Source organism: Diceros bicornis, chromosome 1 (genome assembly GCF_020826845.1).
Source record: "Diceros bicornis minor isolate mBicDic1 chromosome 1, mDicBic1.mat.cur, whole genome shotgun sequence".
Classification (NCBI taxonomy): domain Eukaryota; kingdom Metazoa; phylum Chordata; class Mammalia; order Perissodactyla; family Rhinocerotidae; genus Diceros; species Diceros bicornis.
Window position 1 is genome coordinate 59,342,747 of NC_080740.1, and position 18,884 is coordinate 59,361,630.

Consider the following 18,884-nt stretch of genomic DNA (forward strand, 5'->3'; position numbering starts at 1 on the left):
GATGAATATTTGGGTTGGTACAAGGTTTGGCTGTTTGAATAATACTACTGTGAACATCCTTGTACATGTCTTTGGCAAACACGTATGTGCATTTCTGTTGGGTGTATACCTAGGGATGGAAGTGCTGCTCATTTAGTAAGTACATGTCCACTTTTAGCAGATATTTCCAAATATTTTACAAAGTGGTTGCACCAATATACACTGCTATCAGCAGTGTGTGGATGTGCCAGTTCCTCCACATTCTTGCCAACATCCGGTACTCTTTTCCATTTTATCCCATTGGAAAGCACTTTTAAACCTTTTTTTCCTAGTGCTTTTTATTTTACTTTCTTATTATTAAAGAATACATTTGTAACTTTTTCTTAAACTTTAAGCAATTAATTTCCTGCTATTATTGTTTAGTACCTAGTACACTTAAAACTTCTCTCATCCATCCTTCACATACAGCGAGCTCACCATTTTCTGGTACTTCTCTGCTCAAACTGAAACCTCCATTTATTGTTCCACTAACAACAGTTTCTTTTGATTTTTTTGGTATGAAAGGAGAATAGAATTCTTATTTTTCCTGTTACTGGTTTCTTCCTTACACTTTCAAACCTCTCTCTAGTGAATTTTACTTTCATATGGTCAAGGTTGCTGACACTTTCGCCTCTACAACTATAGCTAAGAATTCCTTGTATTGTTTATAGATCTGTTTTAGAACCTGAAAATAAAAATTAAAAATTCACTTTTAATGAGCATATATATTATGAATGCCTTGCAGCCAAAGATCACCAGGAACACATTATATCAGAACAAAGTTGGGTTTAGACGTGTAATGAGGGAGACTGCACACCATGGGGAACCATGGGTCACCCTAGTAACAGTGTCTTACAAAGGAGTTATAGGATTTGGACTTGTGTTAAGTGACTTTGGGTGGGGTTCAAGGAAGTAGGGGCTAACTCTGGATTGGATGCTTTCAGAGAGTAGGGGCAATTCTATGATTGGATATCTTAATGAATTTTATTTAGGAGATGGGAAGAACAAAGTGAAGTTAAAGCTGTTAACTGGTTTTCTAAAACCAGCATTTACTCATAATAGCCAGGAAACAGGACTCTTTGGTCTTTCAGTTGGTGTTTGTTCAATGTAATTATTTTTGTCTGTGCTCAAGCATGATCATGAAATCATCTTATTTTGGTCTTGTTCCATCAGGGTCACAATGGTCTTTAATGATGTTGTTGTTCTGTAAAATTGCTTATGTTAAACAGGAGAAGATCATGGCCTACTTGTGAGTGTCAGGCCAGTTCCTAGTTGTAGGGGGCTGCTTTTCTCTTTCTCAAAATATTGCTCACTGACAATAAATTGCTAGAAGAAAACATAAGGGGAAAGCTTCATGACATTGAATTTTGCAATGATTTCATGGATATAATACCAAAAGCATAGGCAACAAAAGCAAAAATAGACAAAAGAGACTACATCAAACTAAAAAACTTTTGTCCATCAAAGAACAAAATCAACAGAGTGAAAAGGCAACTTCTGGAATGGGAGAAAATATTTGCAAATCCTATGTCTGATAAAAGGCCGATGTCCAGAATATATAAGAACACCTACAACTTAACAACAAATAATCAAGTAACCTGATTAAAAAATAGACAAAGGACTTGAATAGACATTTCTCCAAAGATGATATGCCAACAAAAATATGAAAAGATGCTCAACATCACTAATCATCAGAGAGTGCAAATCACAACCACAATGAGATACCACCTGACACACACTAGGATGACTACTATCAAAAAACAGAAAATAATAAGTGTTGGTGAGGATGTGGAAAAATTGGCACCTTTGTACACTGTTGGTGAGATTGTAAAATGGTGCAACTGCTATGGAAAACAGTTATGGAGTTTCCTCAAAAAATTTTAAATCGAACTTCCATATGATCCAGCAAAATCCCACTTCTGGGTATATATCCAAAGGAAGTGAAAGTAGGGTCTCAAAGAGATATTTGCACACCCATGTTCAAAGCAGTGCTGTTCACAATAGACAAGAGGTGGAAGCAAACCAAATGTCCATCTATGGATGAGTGGATAAACAGAATGTGACATGTGCATAGAATGGAATATTATTCAGCCTAAAAAGGTGTAAAAGTCTATCACATGCTACAACATGGATGAACCTTGAGGACGATATGGTAAGTGAAATAAGCCAGACAAAAAAAGGCAAATACTGTATGATTCCACTTATATGAGGTCTCTAAAGTGGTCAAATTCATAGAAACAGAAAGTAGAATGGTGGTTACCAGGAACTGGTGGGAGGAGGAAAAGGGGAGTTTTGTTTAATGGATAGAGTTTCCAATTTGCAAGATGAAAACGTTCTGGAGATCTGTTTCACAACTATGCAAATATACTTAACACTGCTGAACTGTACACCTAAAAATGGTTAAGAGGGCAAGTTTTATTTTCTTTTTTACCACAGAAAAATATATCGCTCATTGCAGAGCCATATTACTTTGTGATAAGGATATTTCCCGCTCTTTTGATCTACTGTTTTTCTCCTGTGCCATTGAAAATAAAATGTTCTTAGAATCAAGATAAATAGATTCACCATTTTATACTCCATTAGTTGGCTTTACCATATCTTTCAAATCACTAATTTTGACATCACTAATGCAGCTTCCCATATTTCCTACCTGAAGCCCTTTATCTTTCTGCTTCCATCTGGACTAAATAATCTCTAATTGTGCACAAAACTGTCACCTTGTCCTCATACCTGACCCAGTTGAATCCCTTGTTTGAGAGATCCCTTATCTCTTTCTTTTTTTTTCATTTCCTCTCTTCTACAGTATATCCTAAGTGGCTTCCTAAGAGAGGGTGCACAAAAGTAAACTTTCTGAGTCTCTGCACATCTGAAAATCCATTTGGTTTTCTCTTCCACATCATTGATGTTTTATGTATTATATATGTCATTTGATGTCTTATATATCCTAACAATTAATTCCTTTTCATATCTGGGATTATTTCATCTCTACTATTATTTCCTAAATAATTGTGTTCCTAACTTTATCTTACTTTTTTCTGAGACACGTGATTGTCAGATGTTGAACATTCTCAGTTGTTTCTTGTATTTCTCTTTTATTTTACACCTTTGGTTTTTCCTCTACAGCCTCACTTAAAGTGAGTCCCTCACTTTATTTTGAGTATTTCTATTGAATTTTAAATTTTAGTGGCATGTTTAAATCCCTAAGAGTTTTCTTATTATCTGATTGCGTCTTTTCCATAGGATCACTTGAGATTTTCAAAGTTCACTTTATTTCCTGAATGACATGTTTCCTGCAGCTTCCATTTCTTTTTGTTTTTCTTTGTTGTTGTGGTTTTCCTATGTCTGGTGAGCCATTATTATCTGTTCATATGTAAGAAAGAAGAACTGAGTAACTGCTGTGAAAGAGTTACTGTTTTATGTCTTCCCTGCTTGTGTATGATAGGGTGGTCTGCACCCAAGTTTCTGTCCTGTGTGGAAATTCTGACAGAGTGCTCCATGTGAGGCAGTGCAAGGCCAGGTTTATAAAATATCAGGGTGCATTGCATGGAATGGGAAGAGAATTCTTTTTAGGATAAGGCTTTATAGTGGGATTCCAAAACCTCCACCAAATGTCTTAGTGTTCTCCAGAAAAAATTCCTTTTATTTCTTTAGAAATGAGCTTTAATGTTTTTGAAGGGAGATCTTTAGGGGAAATAATAATTATTAAACTTATTATATGTTATATATAATTTATTATTATTATTACACACTTTCTATGCACTTTTAGCCATTTTCTAAATTCTTTACACAGATCTCATTTAATCCTCAAAATAATGGTACAATTGGTATCCCCATTTTAGAGATGAATAAACTGGGGCATACAGAGTTAGAGTAACATGCCCAAGGCCACCTAGCTAGTAAGTGGTAGAATTAGGATTTGAATCCAGGCAGCCTGACAGCTGAGACATTGCTTTTTCCTTTTTACTTTTTTCTATTTTGAAATCTATTGAACATTCAAAAAAGTGTATACAATATATATGTGCAATTTAAAATAAAAATAATAAAATGTTCACCCATGTACCTATCACCCAGCTTAAGAGTTAGAATAATGCCAAGACCTTGGAATCCCTCTGCACTTCTACCACAACATCTTCCATCCTCATGAAAATCAACCACTATCCTGAATTTTTAATTAATTATTTGTTCTTCTTTAGAGTTGTAACAGATATGCATATATCTCTAAATAACATATTCTTTAGTTTTGTCTGTCTTTGAAATTTATATAAATGGATTCATGTAGTATGGATCATCTGTGGGCTTGCTTTTTTCAATCATTATGGTATTGAAATCATCCATGTTAACGCAGTTCATTCATTTATACTGCTCTATAACATTCCATTGTATAAATACACCTTTACATTTAAATTCACTTCACTGATTGACTTTGGGATTGCTCCAAGAGTTTTGTTACTATGAACAATGCTGCTATAAGCATTCTTGAATATATCTCCTCATGCATTTGGGCAACAGTTCCTTTTGGTTGCCTGCACATCAAGGAAGGTAATATCTGGGTCATACCAAGAACCAGAAAGATATCAAAGTGAATGAAATAGACAATTAAAAGATGCCAACACCAACATGGCAGAGATGTTAGAATTATATGACAAAGACTTTTAAAAGGACTTCAAAAAATGTTTCAATGAGCAATTACAAAAGTGCTTGAATCAAATGAAAAAGTACAGAGTCTCAGCAAAGAAATGTAAAGTTGAGAAAAGAAATCAAAGATATAAAGAAATACCAAGGGGAATTTTAGAAATTAAAAATACAATCATTGAAATGAAAAACACAAGGGATGAGCTCAACAGCAGAACAGAGGGGACAAAGAAAGAATCAGTGAACTAGAATATAGAACAATAGATATTACCCTATCTGAACAACAGGGAGAAAACAGACTGTAAAAAAATTAACAGAGCCTCAGGGTCCTGTGAGACAATAACAAAAGATTTAACATTTGTGTCATTAGAATCCCAGAAGGAGAGGAGAAAACTTCCCAAATTTGGCAAAAGACACAGACCAAGAGATTCAAGAAGCCAAACAAATTCTAAACAAGATAAATTAAAAAAAAATCCATACCAAAAGACATCATAGTTAAATTTCTGAAAACTAAAGAAAAGGAAAAAATTTTGAAAGCAGTGAGAGAAATGATACATTACCCATAGGTCAATAACAATGAGTGACGGTAGATTTCTCATCAGAAACCACAGAGGTCAGAAGGAAGTGGCACAATATTTTCAAGTCCTGAAACAAAAGAACTGCCAACCCAGAATCCTATATCCAGATAAAATATCCTTCAGGAAGAGAATTTGTTGCTAGTAGATTTACCCTAACATAAAGTCTAAAGGAAGTTCTCCAAACACAAAAGAATCAATAAAAAAAAAAAAAGAATCTTGGAACATCAAGAAAGAAGAAGGAACACAGTAAACAAAAATATGAGTAAATACAATAGACTTTCCTTCTCCTCTTGTGTTTTCTTTTTAAATTATGTTTGATGGTTGGATCCAAAATTATAACGCTCTACATATATGTAGAGAAAACATTTAAGATAATTATATTATAAATGGGGAAGGGTAAAGGGAGGTACGTTTTCCACCCTTCTCTTGAACTGGTAAAATGACAACACAAGTAAACTGTCATAAGTTATGTATGGAGCTACCACTAAAAAAGCTATACAAAGTGATACACTAAAACCCACTATAAATAAATCAAAGTAGAATTCTAAAAATGTTCTAATAACCCACCAGAAGGCAAGAAAAAGAAAACAGAGAAACAAAAAACAGACAGAACAAATAGAAAACAAAAAATAAAATAGCAGACTTAAGTTTTAACATATCAGTAATTACATTAAATGTAAATGGTCTAAACACAACAATTAAAACAGAGACGGACAGAATGGGTTAAAAAAAAAGTGACCAACCATATGCTGTCTACAAGAAACTTCACTTCAAATATAATGATATAGGCAGATTGAATGTAAAAATGTGGAAAAATATGTTATGCAAATATTAATAAAAATAAAGCAGGAGTGGCCATACTAATGTCAGATAAAGTAAATGTCAGAGCAAAGAAAATGACCAGAGCCAGAGTGGGACATTATCTAATGATAAAAGAAGAAGACATAGCAATCCTAAATATGTATACACCAAACAACAGAGTTGTAAACTATGTGAAGCAAAAACTGATAGGACTGAAGAGAGAAATAGATCCACAATTAAAGTTGGAGACTTCAATATCCTCTTCAACAGCTGATAGAACAGCTAGACAGAAAATCAGCAAGGGTACAGAAGAACTCAACACCACCATCAACCAACAGAATCTAATCAATATTTATAGAACACCTACACAACACCACCAGAATACACATTCTTTCCAAATGCTCACAGAACATATACCACATAAACAAGGCCATAACACAAACTTCAACCAATTTAAAAGAATTGAAGTCATACAACATGCGTTCTCCAACCACAATGGAATCAAACTAAATATCAACTACATAAATATAACAGGAAAATTTTCAAACACTTGGAAACTAAACAACATACTTCTAATCCATGGGTCAAAAACAAACTCTCAAGGGAAATTTAAAAAAATACATCAAACTGAATTGGAAATGAAAAACAACATATCAAAATTTATAAGACACAGCTAAAGCAGTGGAGAGAGGGAAATTTATAGCATTCAATGCATATATTAGAAAAGAGGGAAAGTCTCAAATCAATCATTTGAGTTCCCACCTCAAGAATCTAGAAAAAGAAGAGGGGAAATAAAGCCACAGCAAGCAGGAGAAGCAAGAGGAAGGAAATAATAAAAATAATGGAAGAAATCAATGAAATTCAAAACAAAAATAATAGAGAAAATCAATGAAATAAGAAGCTGGTCCTTTGAAAAAACTCAGTGACATGGACAAGCATCTCGAAAGACTAACAGTTTTCATCCCCAACCATTTGAGATTTCAAATGTGTTTAGCATCACGTCATTTATATTTTCAAACTTTTCTGCAGCATATCTCCCATCAATTGAGAGGTTATTTTAAGTGATTGCTCACATATCATTGCTATCATCTCCCTGAATTGTGTTTTTCCTTGCATTTAACTAAATTAAAAAAGATTTGTAAGAAGTTTAATTCATCCTTGAAGGTTAGTCTTTATCTTTCATTTTTAATAAACTTGATTGAATAATTTTTAAATGTTATAGTGAATGAAAGGAAAATAAACATGGGTAGCATAAAAATGGAAATCAGCTTTATCAGCTATGCAATAATTATAAGCTAACTAAATAAAATTAAGTTTAATATATTTTACAATGTTTCGTCAGTTAAAGTATTATTTCAGCTCACTGGCAATAATCCAGCTAAATTAATCTTAAAACTATCTGTCACTTCACAGTAGCATACATGACCATAAAGAGCATGGAGCATGGTGCTTTTTTACATTGTTTACCCTCCATGTTGTGTTGAGAGGAAACCAAGATTTTGCCACCTAATTATTAAAATTAAGCTGGAAAATATGATTAAGATGATTCCCAGTGAATGATGGAAATGTTCTATATCTTGAAAGAGGTGTGGGTTACACAGATGGATCCATGTGTTAAAATGATACAGTTAAGACTGGTGCATGTCAATTTATGTAAACATTATCTTAAGAAAAGAACCACACAACAGCACACATTGAGTGGGAGACAGAGTGTGGAGGGAAAGGTATAGATGAAACAAGCCAGAATGTTGTGAAGCTGAGTGATGTGAACATGGAAGTTCCTGCTGTTTACTTTGTATATATTGAACTTTTTCTGTAATAAAAAATTTTTAATGAATTATTCATTGTGAGACATGTTTACAAAAGCAAAGTCAATTCAACTCTACTCTAGCAAATCAAATCAAAGCAAAAGAGAATAAAACAAAGAAGCATTCTCTTGAAGGAATCTAATGTAATCCACTTTCCATAAAAAGGCAGCTTCTTCAACATACCCAACTGATATCTTTTGGGGATACAGTAAGACATTATCTTCTTTCTCTCTATCATAACAATCAACGTCCTCAAAGACATTTCAATGATCTAAATTGAGTTTTATACATACTGTACTGCTAATAAAATTTGCTTTAAAATGAAAAATAATTCAGTAAGCCGTATTTGAGGATGCCTGGTGGTGCTGCAGGCAAAGGGGTGAGTAAAGGACTCTGCAGATGCCAGGGATGTCATTAACCTGAAATCAGAATGCCCAGTGAAAGAAGGAAGCATTTAGTACTGAGCTGGAAATAGCTTTATTTCAGAGAAGAAACTAAACCCAAGATGTTTGTGATTGTTGGTTTTACTTCAAAGTTTATTTTGTTATTCATGTCCTCAAGGAAGTCTATTCTCAGTGACATTTATCAGGTGAACCATGAAGACTGGTCACAGGGATCTTATTTTTACTCTTATGGGTAGATAGAGGTGCTTCTCAATTACAAAATAATTTAATCTGTTCAGAGTTAGATTTTGTTTGGCTTATTTATTTTACGTAGAATTGAAATACTTTGAAAAATATCCTCATTTTTAATCTTCCATCATTTTGGCTCTTACTTGAAGTGAATTTTGCTTGAACTCAATTTCACCTCTCAATAAAAATCAATCTGAAATAAATTGTTTGGTGTATTTTGTGTTCTTATATGTGCACTGACCCATTTCATATATTTTCAGGATATTTAGAGATATATTTTCCTATTTATCTTAGCAGAAACTCGTGAGATAGGAGTGGATATAGCCATGATGAACCATCACGGAATTTTGTGGTATCCACTCAAATGCAATTCACCTTTCACGCTATCTTATTTGGTCTATATTTATAGGACCTAGTGTCATCTTTGTTGTGAGAGGATGGTAGGGGTGATTCTTGAATGGTTGTTTTCTGCATTGTATTATGTTCTTAGAACAGGGTAATATATTTGGACCTTGATTAATTAATTAATATAGGAGGGAAATTTGATTTAAAAATTGCAATAAAATGAACAAGCCTAATAAAACAATGACCAATTCTACCCATACAAAAATAAGTGGAATCCTAAAGTGCTTACTTATGACAGATATTTGATGGCTTCTAGCACCTCTTTTAAGTAATTTAATTTGTTTAGATACTTCTATCATAAATATTTCTTGGCCTCAGTTTTCCTCCTAATAGCCTAATTGTTGCCTTTACTGTGCCGCTGTAACCCCAAAACAAAGTAAGTCTGTTGTTCATGCCATTTTATGAGTCATGTAACCTAGAGAAATGATTGTTTATTTTACCATCAGTATTGCTAACCAACTTTTACATAGTTTTTTAAATATAGTTTGCTGATGTATTTGTTGGGACAATTAAATAGAGTACTTCTTGGATTCACAAATTACACTGCTAATCAGAGATAAATTGCACTGCTAAAGGATAAAAGTTGATTATAGGAAGTTTACCTGAGGAAGTGATTCTTAAATATTTGTATACATGAGAATCATTTAAGGAGAAAGATTGAAGTGCAGATTTCTGTGGGCACCACCAGAGAATTTGATTCAAGATCTGGAGGAGAGCCCAGGATGACTTTGAAAAAACCCCAAGACTCCCAGGTAATTATTTATGCATGTGGTTCACATACTACAGTTTGAGAAACATTGAGTCGACCTAAAAGTCCATTCAGATTTTGGAAATGGTGTTGATCTGCATGCACCTCATGAAGTTCTTAATTTGAACGCGTGGTGGCAGTGCAGGCTAAGAGAGTGAATAATAGCGCTGCAGAATCGGTGGACTCCACTGAGAAAAAATACAGAACACATTTAGAGCTAAAGCTAAGATAGAAGTGCTCAGGAAGGCAGTCGTCGCCAGACAAATTATAAGAACGAATTCGAAATTCTATAGCAAAGACATTTCGGAGGGTCGACGGTGGACGTGGTGATTGGGAGTGGAAAAGGATTCTTCCCTTGGAATCAGACATAACAATAGAGATGGCGCAATCAAAAGTACATCGCAAGAAAAGGCAAGTGGCCATCTTCATTATATTGATGCTTTTGTGGGAGGCGGGTTCAGAATCGATTCACTATTCTGTACTGGAGGAGTCAGAAAGTGGCACGTTTGTAGCCAACTTGACAAACGACCTGGGACTCAGGATGGGAGAGCTGGCCGCGCGGGGCGCCCGGGTTGTTTTCAAGGGAAACAAACAGTATTTGCAGCTTGATCCACAGACCTATGATTTGCTGCTAAATGAGAAACTGGACCGAGAGGAGCTGTGCGGTTCCACTGAGCCGTGCGCGCTACCTTTCCAAGTGTTACTGGAAAATCCCTTGCAGTTTTTTCAGGCTGTCTTGGGAGTCAGAGATATAAATGACCACGCCCCCGAGTTCCCCGCCAGAGAAATGCTACTAAAAATATCAGAAATTACTACGCCAGGAAAGATATTTCCTTTGAAAATGGCACAGGATTTAGACGCTGGTAGCAACAGCCTTCAGAGCTACATGATCAGCTCCAATCCTCACTTCCACGTTCTCACTAGCAATCGCAGCGATGGCAGGAGGTTCCCGGAACTGGTGCTGGACAAAGCTTTGGACCGCGAGGAGCAGCCCGAGCTCAGGCTAACCCTCACAGCGCTGGATGGCGGGTCTCCGCCCCGGTCTGGGACCACAGAGATTCAGATCCTAGTCTTGGATATCAATGATAACGCCCCTGAGTTTGCTCAGGAGCTCTATGAGGTGCAAATCCCGGAAAATAACTCCCTGGGCTCGCTGGTTATCACCGTGTCAGCGAGAGATTTAGACGCAGGGTCCTTTGGGGAGGTATCTTATGCCCTATTTCAAGTCGATGACGTTAACCAACCCTTCGAAATAAACGCAGTTACTGGAGAAATTAGACTGAGAAAGACTTTGGATTTTGAGGAATTTCAGTCTTATCACGTGGATATTGAGGCCACAGATGGCGGGGGACTATCAGGAAAATGCTCTTTAGTCATCAAGGTCCTGGATGTGAATGACAATGCCCCTGAATTGACCGTGTCGTCACTCATCAGCCCCATTCCTGAAAACTTGCCACAGATCACAGTGGCAGTTTTCAGTGTGTCAGATGCAGATTCTGGACGTAACCAACAGGTTATTTGTTCTATAGATGACAATCTCCCCTTTCTCCTAAGACCGTCGGTAGAGAATTTTTACACCCTGGTAACAGAAGGAGCACTGGACAGAGAGAGCCGGGCTGAGTACAACATCACCATCACTGTCACCGACATGGGATCCCCCAGGCTGAAAACGCAGCACAGCATAACAGTGCTGGTCTCCGACGTCAATGACAACGCCCCCGCCTTCACCCAAACCTCCTACACCCTGCGGGTCCGCGAGAACAACAGCCCCGCCCTGCACATCGGCAGCGTCAGCGCCACAGACGCAGACGCGGGCGCCAACGCCCAGGTCACCTACTCGCTGCTGCCGCCCCACGACCCGCACCTGCCCCTCGCCTCCCTCGTGTCCATCAACGCGGACAACGGGCACCTGTTCGCCCTGCGGTCCCTGGACTACGAGGCCCTGCAGGCCTTCGAGTTCGGCGTGGGCGCCACAGACCGAGGCTCGCCGGCGCGGAGCAGCCAGGCGCTGGTGCGCGTGCTGGTGCTGGACGACAACGACAACTCGCCCTTCGTGCTCTACCCGCTGCAGAACGGCTCGGCGCCCTGCACCGAGCTGGTGCCCAGGGCGGCCGAGGCGGGCTACCTGGTGAGCAAGGTGGTGGCGGTGGACGGCGACTCGGGCCAGAACGCCTGGCTGTCGTACCAGCTGCTCAAGGCCACGGAGCCCGGGCTGTTCGGCGTGTGGGCGCACAACGGCGAGGTGCGCACGGCCAGGCCGCCGAGCGAGCGCGACGCGCCCAAGCACAGGCTGCTGGTGCTGGTCAAGGACAACGGCGAGCCGCCGCGCTCGGCCAGCGTCACGCTGCACGTGCTGCTGGTGGACGGCTTCTCGCAGCCCTACCTGCCGCTGCCGGAGGCGGCGGCCGAGCAGGCGCAGGCCGACCCGCTCACCGTCTACTTGGTCATCGCCCTGGCCGCGGTGTCGTCGCTCTTCCTCTTCTCGGTGCTCGCGTTCATCGCGGTGCGGCTGTGCGGGAGGAGCAGGGCCGCCTCGCTGGGTCGCTGCTCGGTGCCTGAGGGCCACTTTCCGGGCCACCTGGTGGACGTCAGCGGTACCGGGACCCTGTCCCAGAGCTACCAGTATGAGGTGTGTCTGAGGGGAGGCTCTGGGACCAGCGAGTTCAAGTTCCTCAGGCCGATTCTCCCCAACTTCCCTCCCCAGGACAGTGGGAGGGAAATGGAGGAAAACCCGACATTTCGGAATAGTTTCCAATTCAGTTAAGTATTGGATTATTCTATTAAACCCTACCTTAATAAGTTTGGAAATCTCTTTTAACTTAAAGTTACATGTTATTAATGCATGTTATTTATGGTCCGTTTCTTGATTATTTTACTACTGTTCCTTAGGGTGAAATTAAAAAAAAAAACCAGATACTGGGTATACACAGTATTTTCCCTATATTATACTTAGTAGTTTTTTTATTACTCTCACTCAACTATATTTGACAATCTGAATAAAAAGTAAAATTTTATTTGCATAATTTAAAATTTTTGAAATTCAATCATCTATTCCTTACAAAAATTATATTCCAAGGTCGTTAAGTAAAATTGTATTTCCAACTAGTGGTGAGAATTGTCATCACTATTGCTATGTCATAACTATATGCTATAAAATTTTTAAATGCAAGTGTTTGATATCATTTACTCTGCCAATGTAAGTCTAATTTTGAACTCGTACAGTTTGAAAACTAAAGATAAACACTAAAGATGGCTAAATGCTAACTTAGCCATTCATATTTACTGTGCTTTTCAATATACCATAATAGTCAATACATATTTTCTATAAATATAGACTTAATGAAAGTGTCAATACATTAAATTAGAGTTTGTGAGCTTCATGTAAGAATATGATGGTCTTTTTAATAATACCAAGCCTATTATAAATGCTTAATAAATATTTCCTGAATGTTATTGACATTCCAATAGTGCATTTAAAAACATTTTTCAAGGACTACAGAAATGCTGATATTCTCTCTACAATATAGTACCCTTGCCAATAAGTGAAATTGTTAATAACACTTTTACTTTCCTTCTAAACAGAAAACACCCGCCACTCACCCTAAACTCTATTACAGAATATAAAATGCTTGAGAGTACATTTTATCTCCTTGTCTTTGTCTAACAATTTGAAACTTCAAAGGTATTGTTTAGTAAAATCCAAATTATATTTTTCAAACTCCTCCTCCTAGTTTCTCAAGCTTCTATATGTGTGATACCTGCCAAGACCCAAGTAAGTTATTAGTGGCAGGTTATTAGGTAATGTCAGATTTTCCCTTCTAGTGCTGTGTACTCATCATTTATCTTTATTAACCATAAAACCACTTACTTTCACAATTTAACCCGTATTTGGTCTTATTTATGTTGCTTATATTTGTAGTAGTTTATGAAAAATCCCTGTTTTCAGCTTCCCATCAAAGTCAGGCAATTTATAGTAAAGTGATTATTAAGTGAATATTTTATTTTTATCCTTAATTAAAATGGAACTGGGCTTAACTAAATTATATTTGGCTGTGTTTTATGTCCAAATAAGTGAATTGTCAAGGCTCTTTTGTCATGGATGATTACCAGTTGGTTCAATGAGTATAGGGAACACTCAATGTTTTGCATTCCCAGATACTTACCCTCTCCTCCGTAGAACAGCATTCTTCTTTAGGGGAAACTGCTGCTTCTACTCCAGCCACATGGCTTTAGTTGGTGCACTGCTGCTTTTCAATAACCCCATCTCCATAGTTCCAGAGGATGTACACTGGGACAGGCCCCTGTCCAATGCTGACAGGTCAAAACCCTCCCCTAGAAAGTATATCTTTGACTTCATTGACTTTATTGCATCCTTCATGTCTGTGAAAGACATCTCCTGAATTCTAACTTATATTGATTTCTAATAAAACAAACAACTGTTTCTTCTCAACTTTACTGGGCATTGCACACAGTGAATTTATGAAGGAAAAACATTACCAAAGGCTATGTAGCCCAGAGACTGACAAGAAATCACATTTTACTTTTTTTCAGAAGTTACAGGCACATTGCCATTTGGGAGCAGAAACTGGATTTAAAAATTCATAACTTCTTCCAACACAATAGAACAAATTAGTATTTTTGTAATTGAATATAAGCTCCCAAGAGCAAGAACTTTTGTGTTTAATTTACTGTTTTATCTCCAGAAGATAGAAAAATGCCTACACAGAGAAATACTGGTTAAATAAATAAATGAATTTGTCTTGAGCAGAGTTTTGTGTGCTGAACTTGTACTTTTATAAGGAAGATGACTATAGATATAGATGTACAGGTACTACTTCTGCTCTCACAACTATCGTTAGCTACCTGAACAAGACTGGACAATAGGAGGGGCATGGGGTGGGGAGGGTGTTCATAACACTCTATGACACAGAAGGCTTTCGATGCGTTTTAGCTATTACATTATGCTTTGAGACGAAAAATACCTGAAGTTGTAAAGCAGGACGCTTGGTGGCGCTGCAGGCTAAGAGAGTGAAAAACTGTTTCTGCAGACTCCGTAAAAGCTGAGCGGTTTCTGGCAGCTGGAAAAGGAAACGTTTTACACTATTGGGGATAGAGGGTTTCAGAGAGACAGCTATCCCCATGTCAGTCAATGTTAAGAAGAATTAACTCAAGATTATTGAACCAAGATAGCAGAGTCGGCTGCAAAGCAATTATTTTGGGATTAAATACCGCATCTGTTGGACCCTGAGGAATGATGGAGACGTCGCTACCCAAAGCGCCACAGAAAAGGCAAGTGACCGCCATTATTATCCTATTACTATTGTGGGAGGCGGGCGGTGCGACCATTAAGTATTCTGTTCTAGAAGAGAGGAACAGCGGCTCTTTTGTGGCCAACATAGCAAAAGATCTGGGGCTGGGCATAGGGGAGCTGGCCGCGCGGGGCGCCCAGATTCTTTCCAAAGGGAATAAACAGCATTTGCAGCTCGAGCAGAAGAGTGGAAGTTTGCTCCAAGAAAAAAAATTGGACCGGGAAGAGTTGTGCGGTGACACAGATCCATGCATACTGCGTTTCCAGGTGTTACTGAAAAATCCGGTGCAGTTTATTCAAGGTGAACTACAGCTCCTAGATGTAAATGACCATGCCCCAGAATTCTCGGAAAATGAAATCCTCCTGAAAATCCCGGAAAGCAGCCATCCGGGGACTGCATTTCCTTTGAAACTAGCTGAAGATTTAGACGTAGGCAGCAACACAGTTCAGAACTACACAATTAGCACCAACTCCCATTTCCACCTTTTCACTCGGAATCACAGCGATGGCAGGAAATACCCGGAGCTGGTGCTGGACAAAGCGCTGGACCGTGAGGAGCAGCCGGAGCTCAGGTTAACCCTCACGGCGCTGGATGGCGGGTCACCGCCCAGGACTGGGACTTCCCAGGTTCTCATCATAGTCCTGGACATAAATGACAATGCCCCTGAATTTGCTCAGCTGCTCTACGAGGTGCAGGTCCCAGAGAACAGCCCCATAGGCTCCCTTGTCATCACCGTCTTCGCTAGAGATTTAGATGCTGGGATCTACGGAGAGCTCTCCTACTCATTTTTCCAATCATTAAATCAAGTCGTTCAGGCCTTTGAAATAAACGCCGTCACGGGAGAAATTCGATTAATAAAAATGTTGGATTTTGAGGAAATTCAATCTTACCATATGGAAATTGAGGCCTCAGACGGTGGGGGTCTTTCAGGAAAATGCACCGTAGCCATAGAAGTGCTGGATGTAAACGACAACACCCCCGAACTGACCATGTCATTACTCATCAGCGATGTCCCAGAAAACACCCCTGACACTGTGGTCGCTATTTTCGGAATTTCAGATCCAGACTCCGGAGACAATGGCAAAATGATGTGCTCCATCCAAGACCATCTCCCCTTCCTTCTAAAACTTACTGTAGAAAATTTCTACACTCTGGTAACAGAAGGAGCGCTGGACAGAGAGAAACGAGCCGAGTACAACATCACCATCACCGTCACCGACATGGGATCCCCCAGGCTGAAAACTCAGCACAACATAACCGTGCTGGTCTCCGACGTCAATGACAACGCCCCCGCCTTCACCCAAACCTCCTACACCCTGCGGGTCCGCGAGAACAACAGCCCCGCCCTGCACATCGGCAGCGTCAGCGCCACAGACGCAGACGCGGGCGCCAACGCCCAGGTCACCTACTCGCTGCTGCCGCCCCACGACCCGCGCCTGCCCCTCGCCTCCCTCGTGTCCATCAACGCGGACAACGGGCACCTGTTCGCCCTGCGGTCCCTGGACTACGAGGCCCTGCAGGCCTTCGAGTTCGGCGTGGGCGCCACAGACCGAGGCTCGCCGGCGCGGAGCAGCCAGGCGCTGGTGCGCGTGCTGGTGCTGGACGACAACGACAACTCGCCCTTCGTGCTCTACCCGCTGCAGAACGGCTCGGCGCCCTGCACCGAGCTGGTGCCCAGGGCGGCCGAGGCGGGCTACCTGGTGAGCAAGGTGGTGGCGGTGGACGGCGACTCGGGCCAGAACGCCTGGCTGTCGTACCAGCTGCTCAAGGCCACGGAGCCCGGGCTGTTCGGCGTGTGGGCGCACAACGGCGAGGTGCGCACGGCCAGGCCGCCGAGCGAGCGCGACGCGCCCAAGCACAGGCTGCTGGTGCTGGTCAAGGACAACGGCGAGCCGCCGCGCTCGGCCAGCGTCACGCTGCACGTGCTGCTGGTGGACGGCTTCTCGCAGCCCTACCTGCCGCTGCCGGAGGCGGCGGCCGAGCAGGCGCAGGCCGACCCGCTCACCGTCTACTTGGTCATCGCCCTGGCCGCGGTGTCGTCGCTCTTCCTCTTCTCGGTGCTCGCGTTCATCGCGGTGCGGCTGTGCGGGAGGAGCAGGGCCGCCTCGCTGGGTCGCTGTTCGGTGGCTGAGGGCCACTTTCCGGGCCACCTGGTGGACGTCGGCGGTACTGGGACCCTGTCCCAGAGCCACCAGTATGAGGTGTGTCTGAGGGGAGGTACTGGGACCAGCGAGTTCAAGTTTCTCAAACCGGTAGTCCCCATCTTCACGGGTGAAGGAGCTGGTGGGGACACTGAGGAAAACTCTAACTTCAGAAATCATTTTCGGTTCAATTAGCAATCTCACCTTGACAAGAGGTGATAAATGCTAATATTCACTGATGTATTAGTTCCCAACCCTTTCATTCACATAAAGAGCTTACATATTCACACATTCATAATTATTGTCATATTTATAGTTATTTCAACCTGTTGAAGTATTTTACATTCTGAATCCCTAGGTGTTTTGTTGTTATTATTGTTGTTTTTAGCCATCTCATGTTTTGCATGTTCACATAATACGGAGAAATAGTGTTTCTCAGGTTTTTGGGGGTCAGATTTTTGGAAGTCACAAATGTTTTCAGGTTTCTGATTTGAGCTTGTTCATTAATATCTTGTTATGATTAAGAGAATTGTGTTTTATGATTATCATCAGCATGAGTCTAACTATTGTAAATGATGGCTTTCAGTTAAAAATAATTTTTATTTATGCAAAAACTTTTGTGACCTTGTAAATTGTTGGATTTCTGTAGTGCTGTTTTCAAAACACTATTGTCTTTCCTCAGATGAACTAATATTTACCTGGATGTTTTCTAAGTTGAGTATTTTCTTTCAAAATTGATATCATTTAATTATACTATCTGCTATAATTTTAAAGGATTCAATCCCTGTTAAATTGAAAAAAATAGAAAAAATGGTGGTAGACATGATTACTTTTTCATAATAAATGGTTTTTGGTATGTAAATAATGATTCTCATTGTTTTAAAATGAATCAAACGTATTCAATAAGAACAAAAAAGAAAGCAAATTAAATCATTTAAATCATTTAATGCAATTAAATCATTATTCCACCACTCAGAAATAATTATAATTAACATTAAGTCAATATCATTCTAAAATATTTCAATGAATGCATATGAGTAAGTTAATAGATAGAAATAATTTTATAAAATGGAGCTATAATAAATTGCTAGGTTTATGATTAAAACAATCAGATTTTACTTGAATATAATAAAACAAAATAATATGAAACTAGAGAACTTGCTTAAGCTTAGAGAAATAATCCCTATCAAGGTTAAAAACAAGATATGATGCATATTAAGATATTAGCATCACATAACTGTCTGCTTAAAAATGAGCAAATAAACATTCTTACACTTCCTCCCGCCTCTCCTCATCTTACTTTATACTTTTGTTATATAAAATTACCCTATCAATGTTTATAATATTTACAATGTATTTTAAAAGGATAATCCCCATAATTGTTTAGACATTTTATGTTTTAAAATTTTAATTTGTAATACAATGCTACAAGTTTTTTCAATTTTATTCAAGTCTGACTGTCTAGAGGTAACAACTTTTAAAGATTTTAATTGTTTTTTTCCATATTTACTTCCATATTTCTAAATAATATGCTTATAAAATGCTTTTTCTCAAATTTCAGTTTTAGATATTATCCATTTACTTTTTTTTTTAAGTGGCACAACACACACATTTCCTCTACTCCATCCCCTCTCATACCAATATCGTAATTCTGTTTAAATAGTGTTTATATAATTATGTATGTAAATATCGCTTACACCTGAATCTCACGGTATGCTGAGATTTTATTTCTTTTCTTTACCCTTAAATTAATAATTGCCTAAGTTTTCACTTTCCTTACTTTTCTATGTACATATTTTTAAGTTATCCTCG

The 18,884-nt window shown here is 39.3% G+C and overlaps 2 protein-coding genes across 2 annotated transcripts; both read left to right on the forward strand.

Moving 5' to 3' along the window:
• The first annotated feature begins 9,959 nt into the window (after positions 1-9,959).
• Positions 9,960-12,500, forward strand: PCDHB6 (protocadherin beta 6). Its single transcript, XM_058542480.1, has one exon. It carries the CDS (start codon positions 10,002-10,004, stop codon positions 12,384-12,386), a length of 2,385 nt encoding a protein of 794 aa, XP_058398463.1. The 5' UTR covers positions 9,960-10,001; the 3' UTR covers positions 12,387-12,500.
• Positions 12,501-14,663: 2,163 nt separating this feature from the next.
• On the forward strand, positions 14,664-17,669 carry LOC131406472 (protocadherin beta-17). The gene has a single exon (XM_058542494.1). It carries the CDS (start codon positions 14,874-14,876, stop codon positions 17,265-17,267), a length of 2,394 nt encoding a protein of 797 aa, XP_058398477.1. The 5' UTR covers positions 14,664-14,873; the 3' UTR covers positions 17,268-17,669.
• The last annotated feature ends 1,215 nt before the right edge of the window (positions 17,670-18,884 follow it).

Bases quoted from the DNA above. Each gene is read 5' to 3' on its own strand.
- LOC131406472 (XM_058542494.1), top strand. From the start codon at position 14,874: ATGATGGAGACGTCGCTACCCAAAGCGCCACAGAAAAGGCAAGTGACC.
- PCDHB6 (XM_058542480.1), top strand. From the start codon at position 10,002: ATGGCGCAATCAAAAGTACATCGCAAGAAAAGGCAAGTGGCCATCTTC.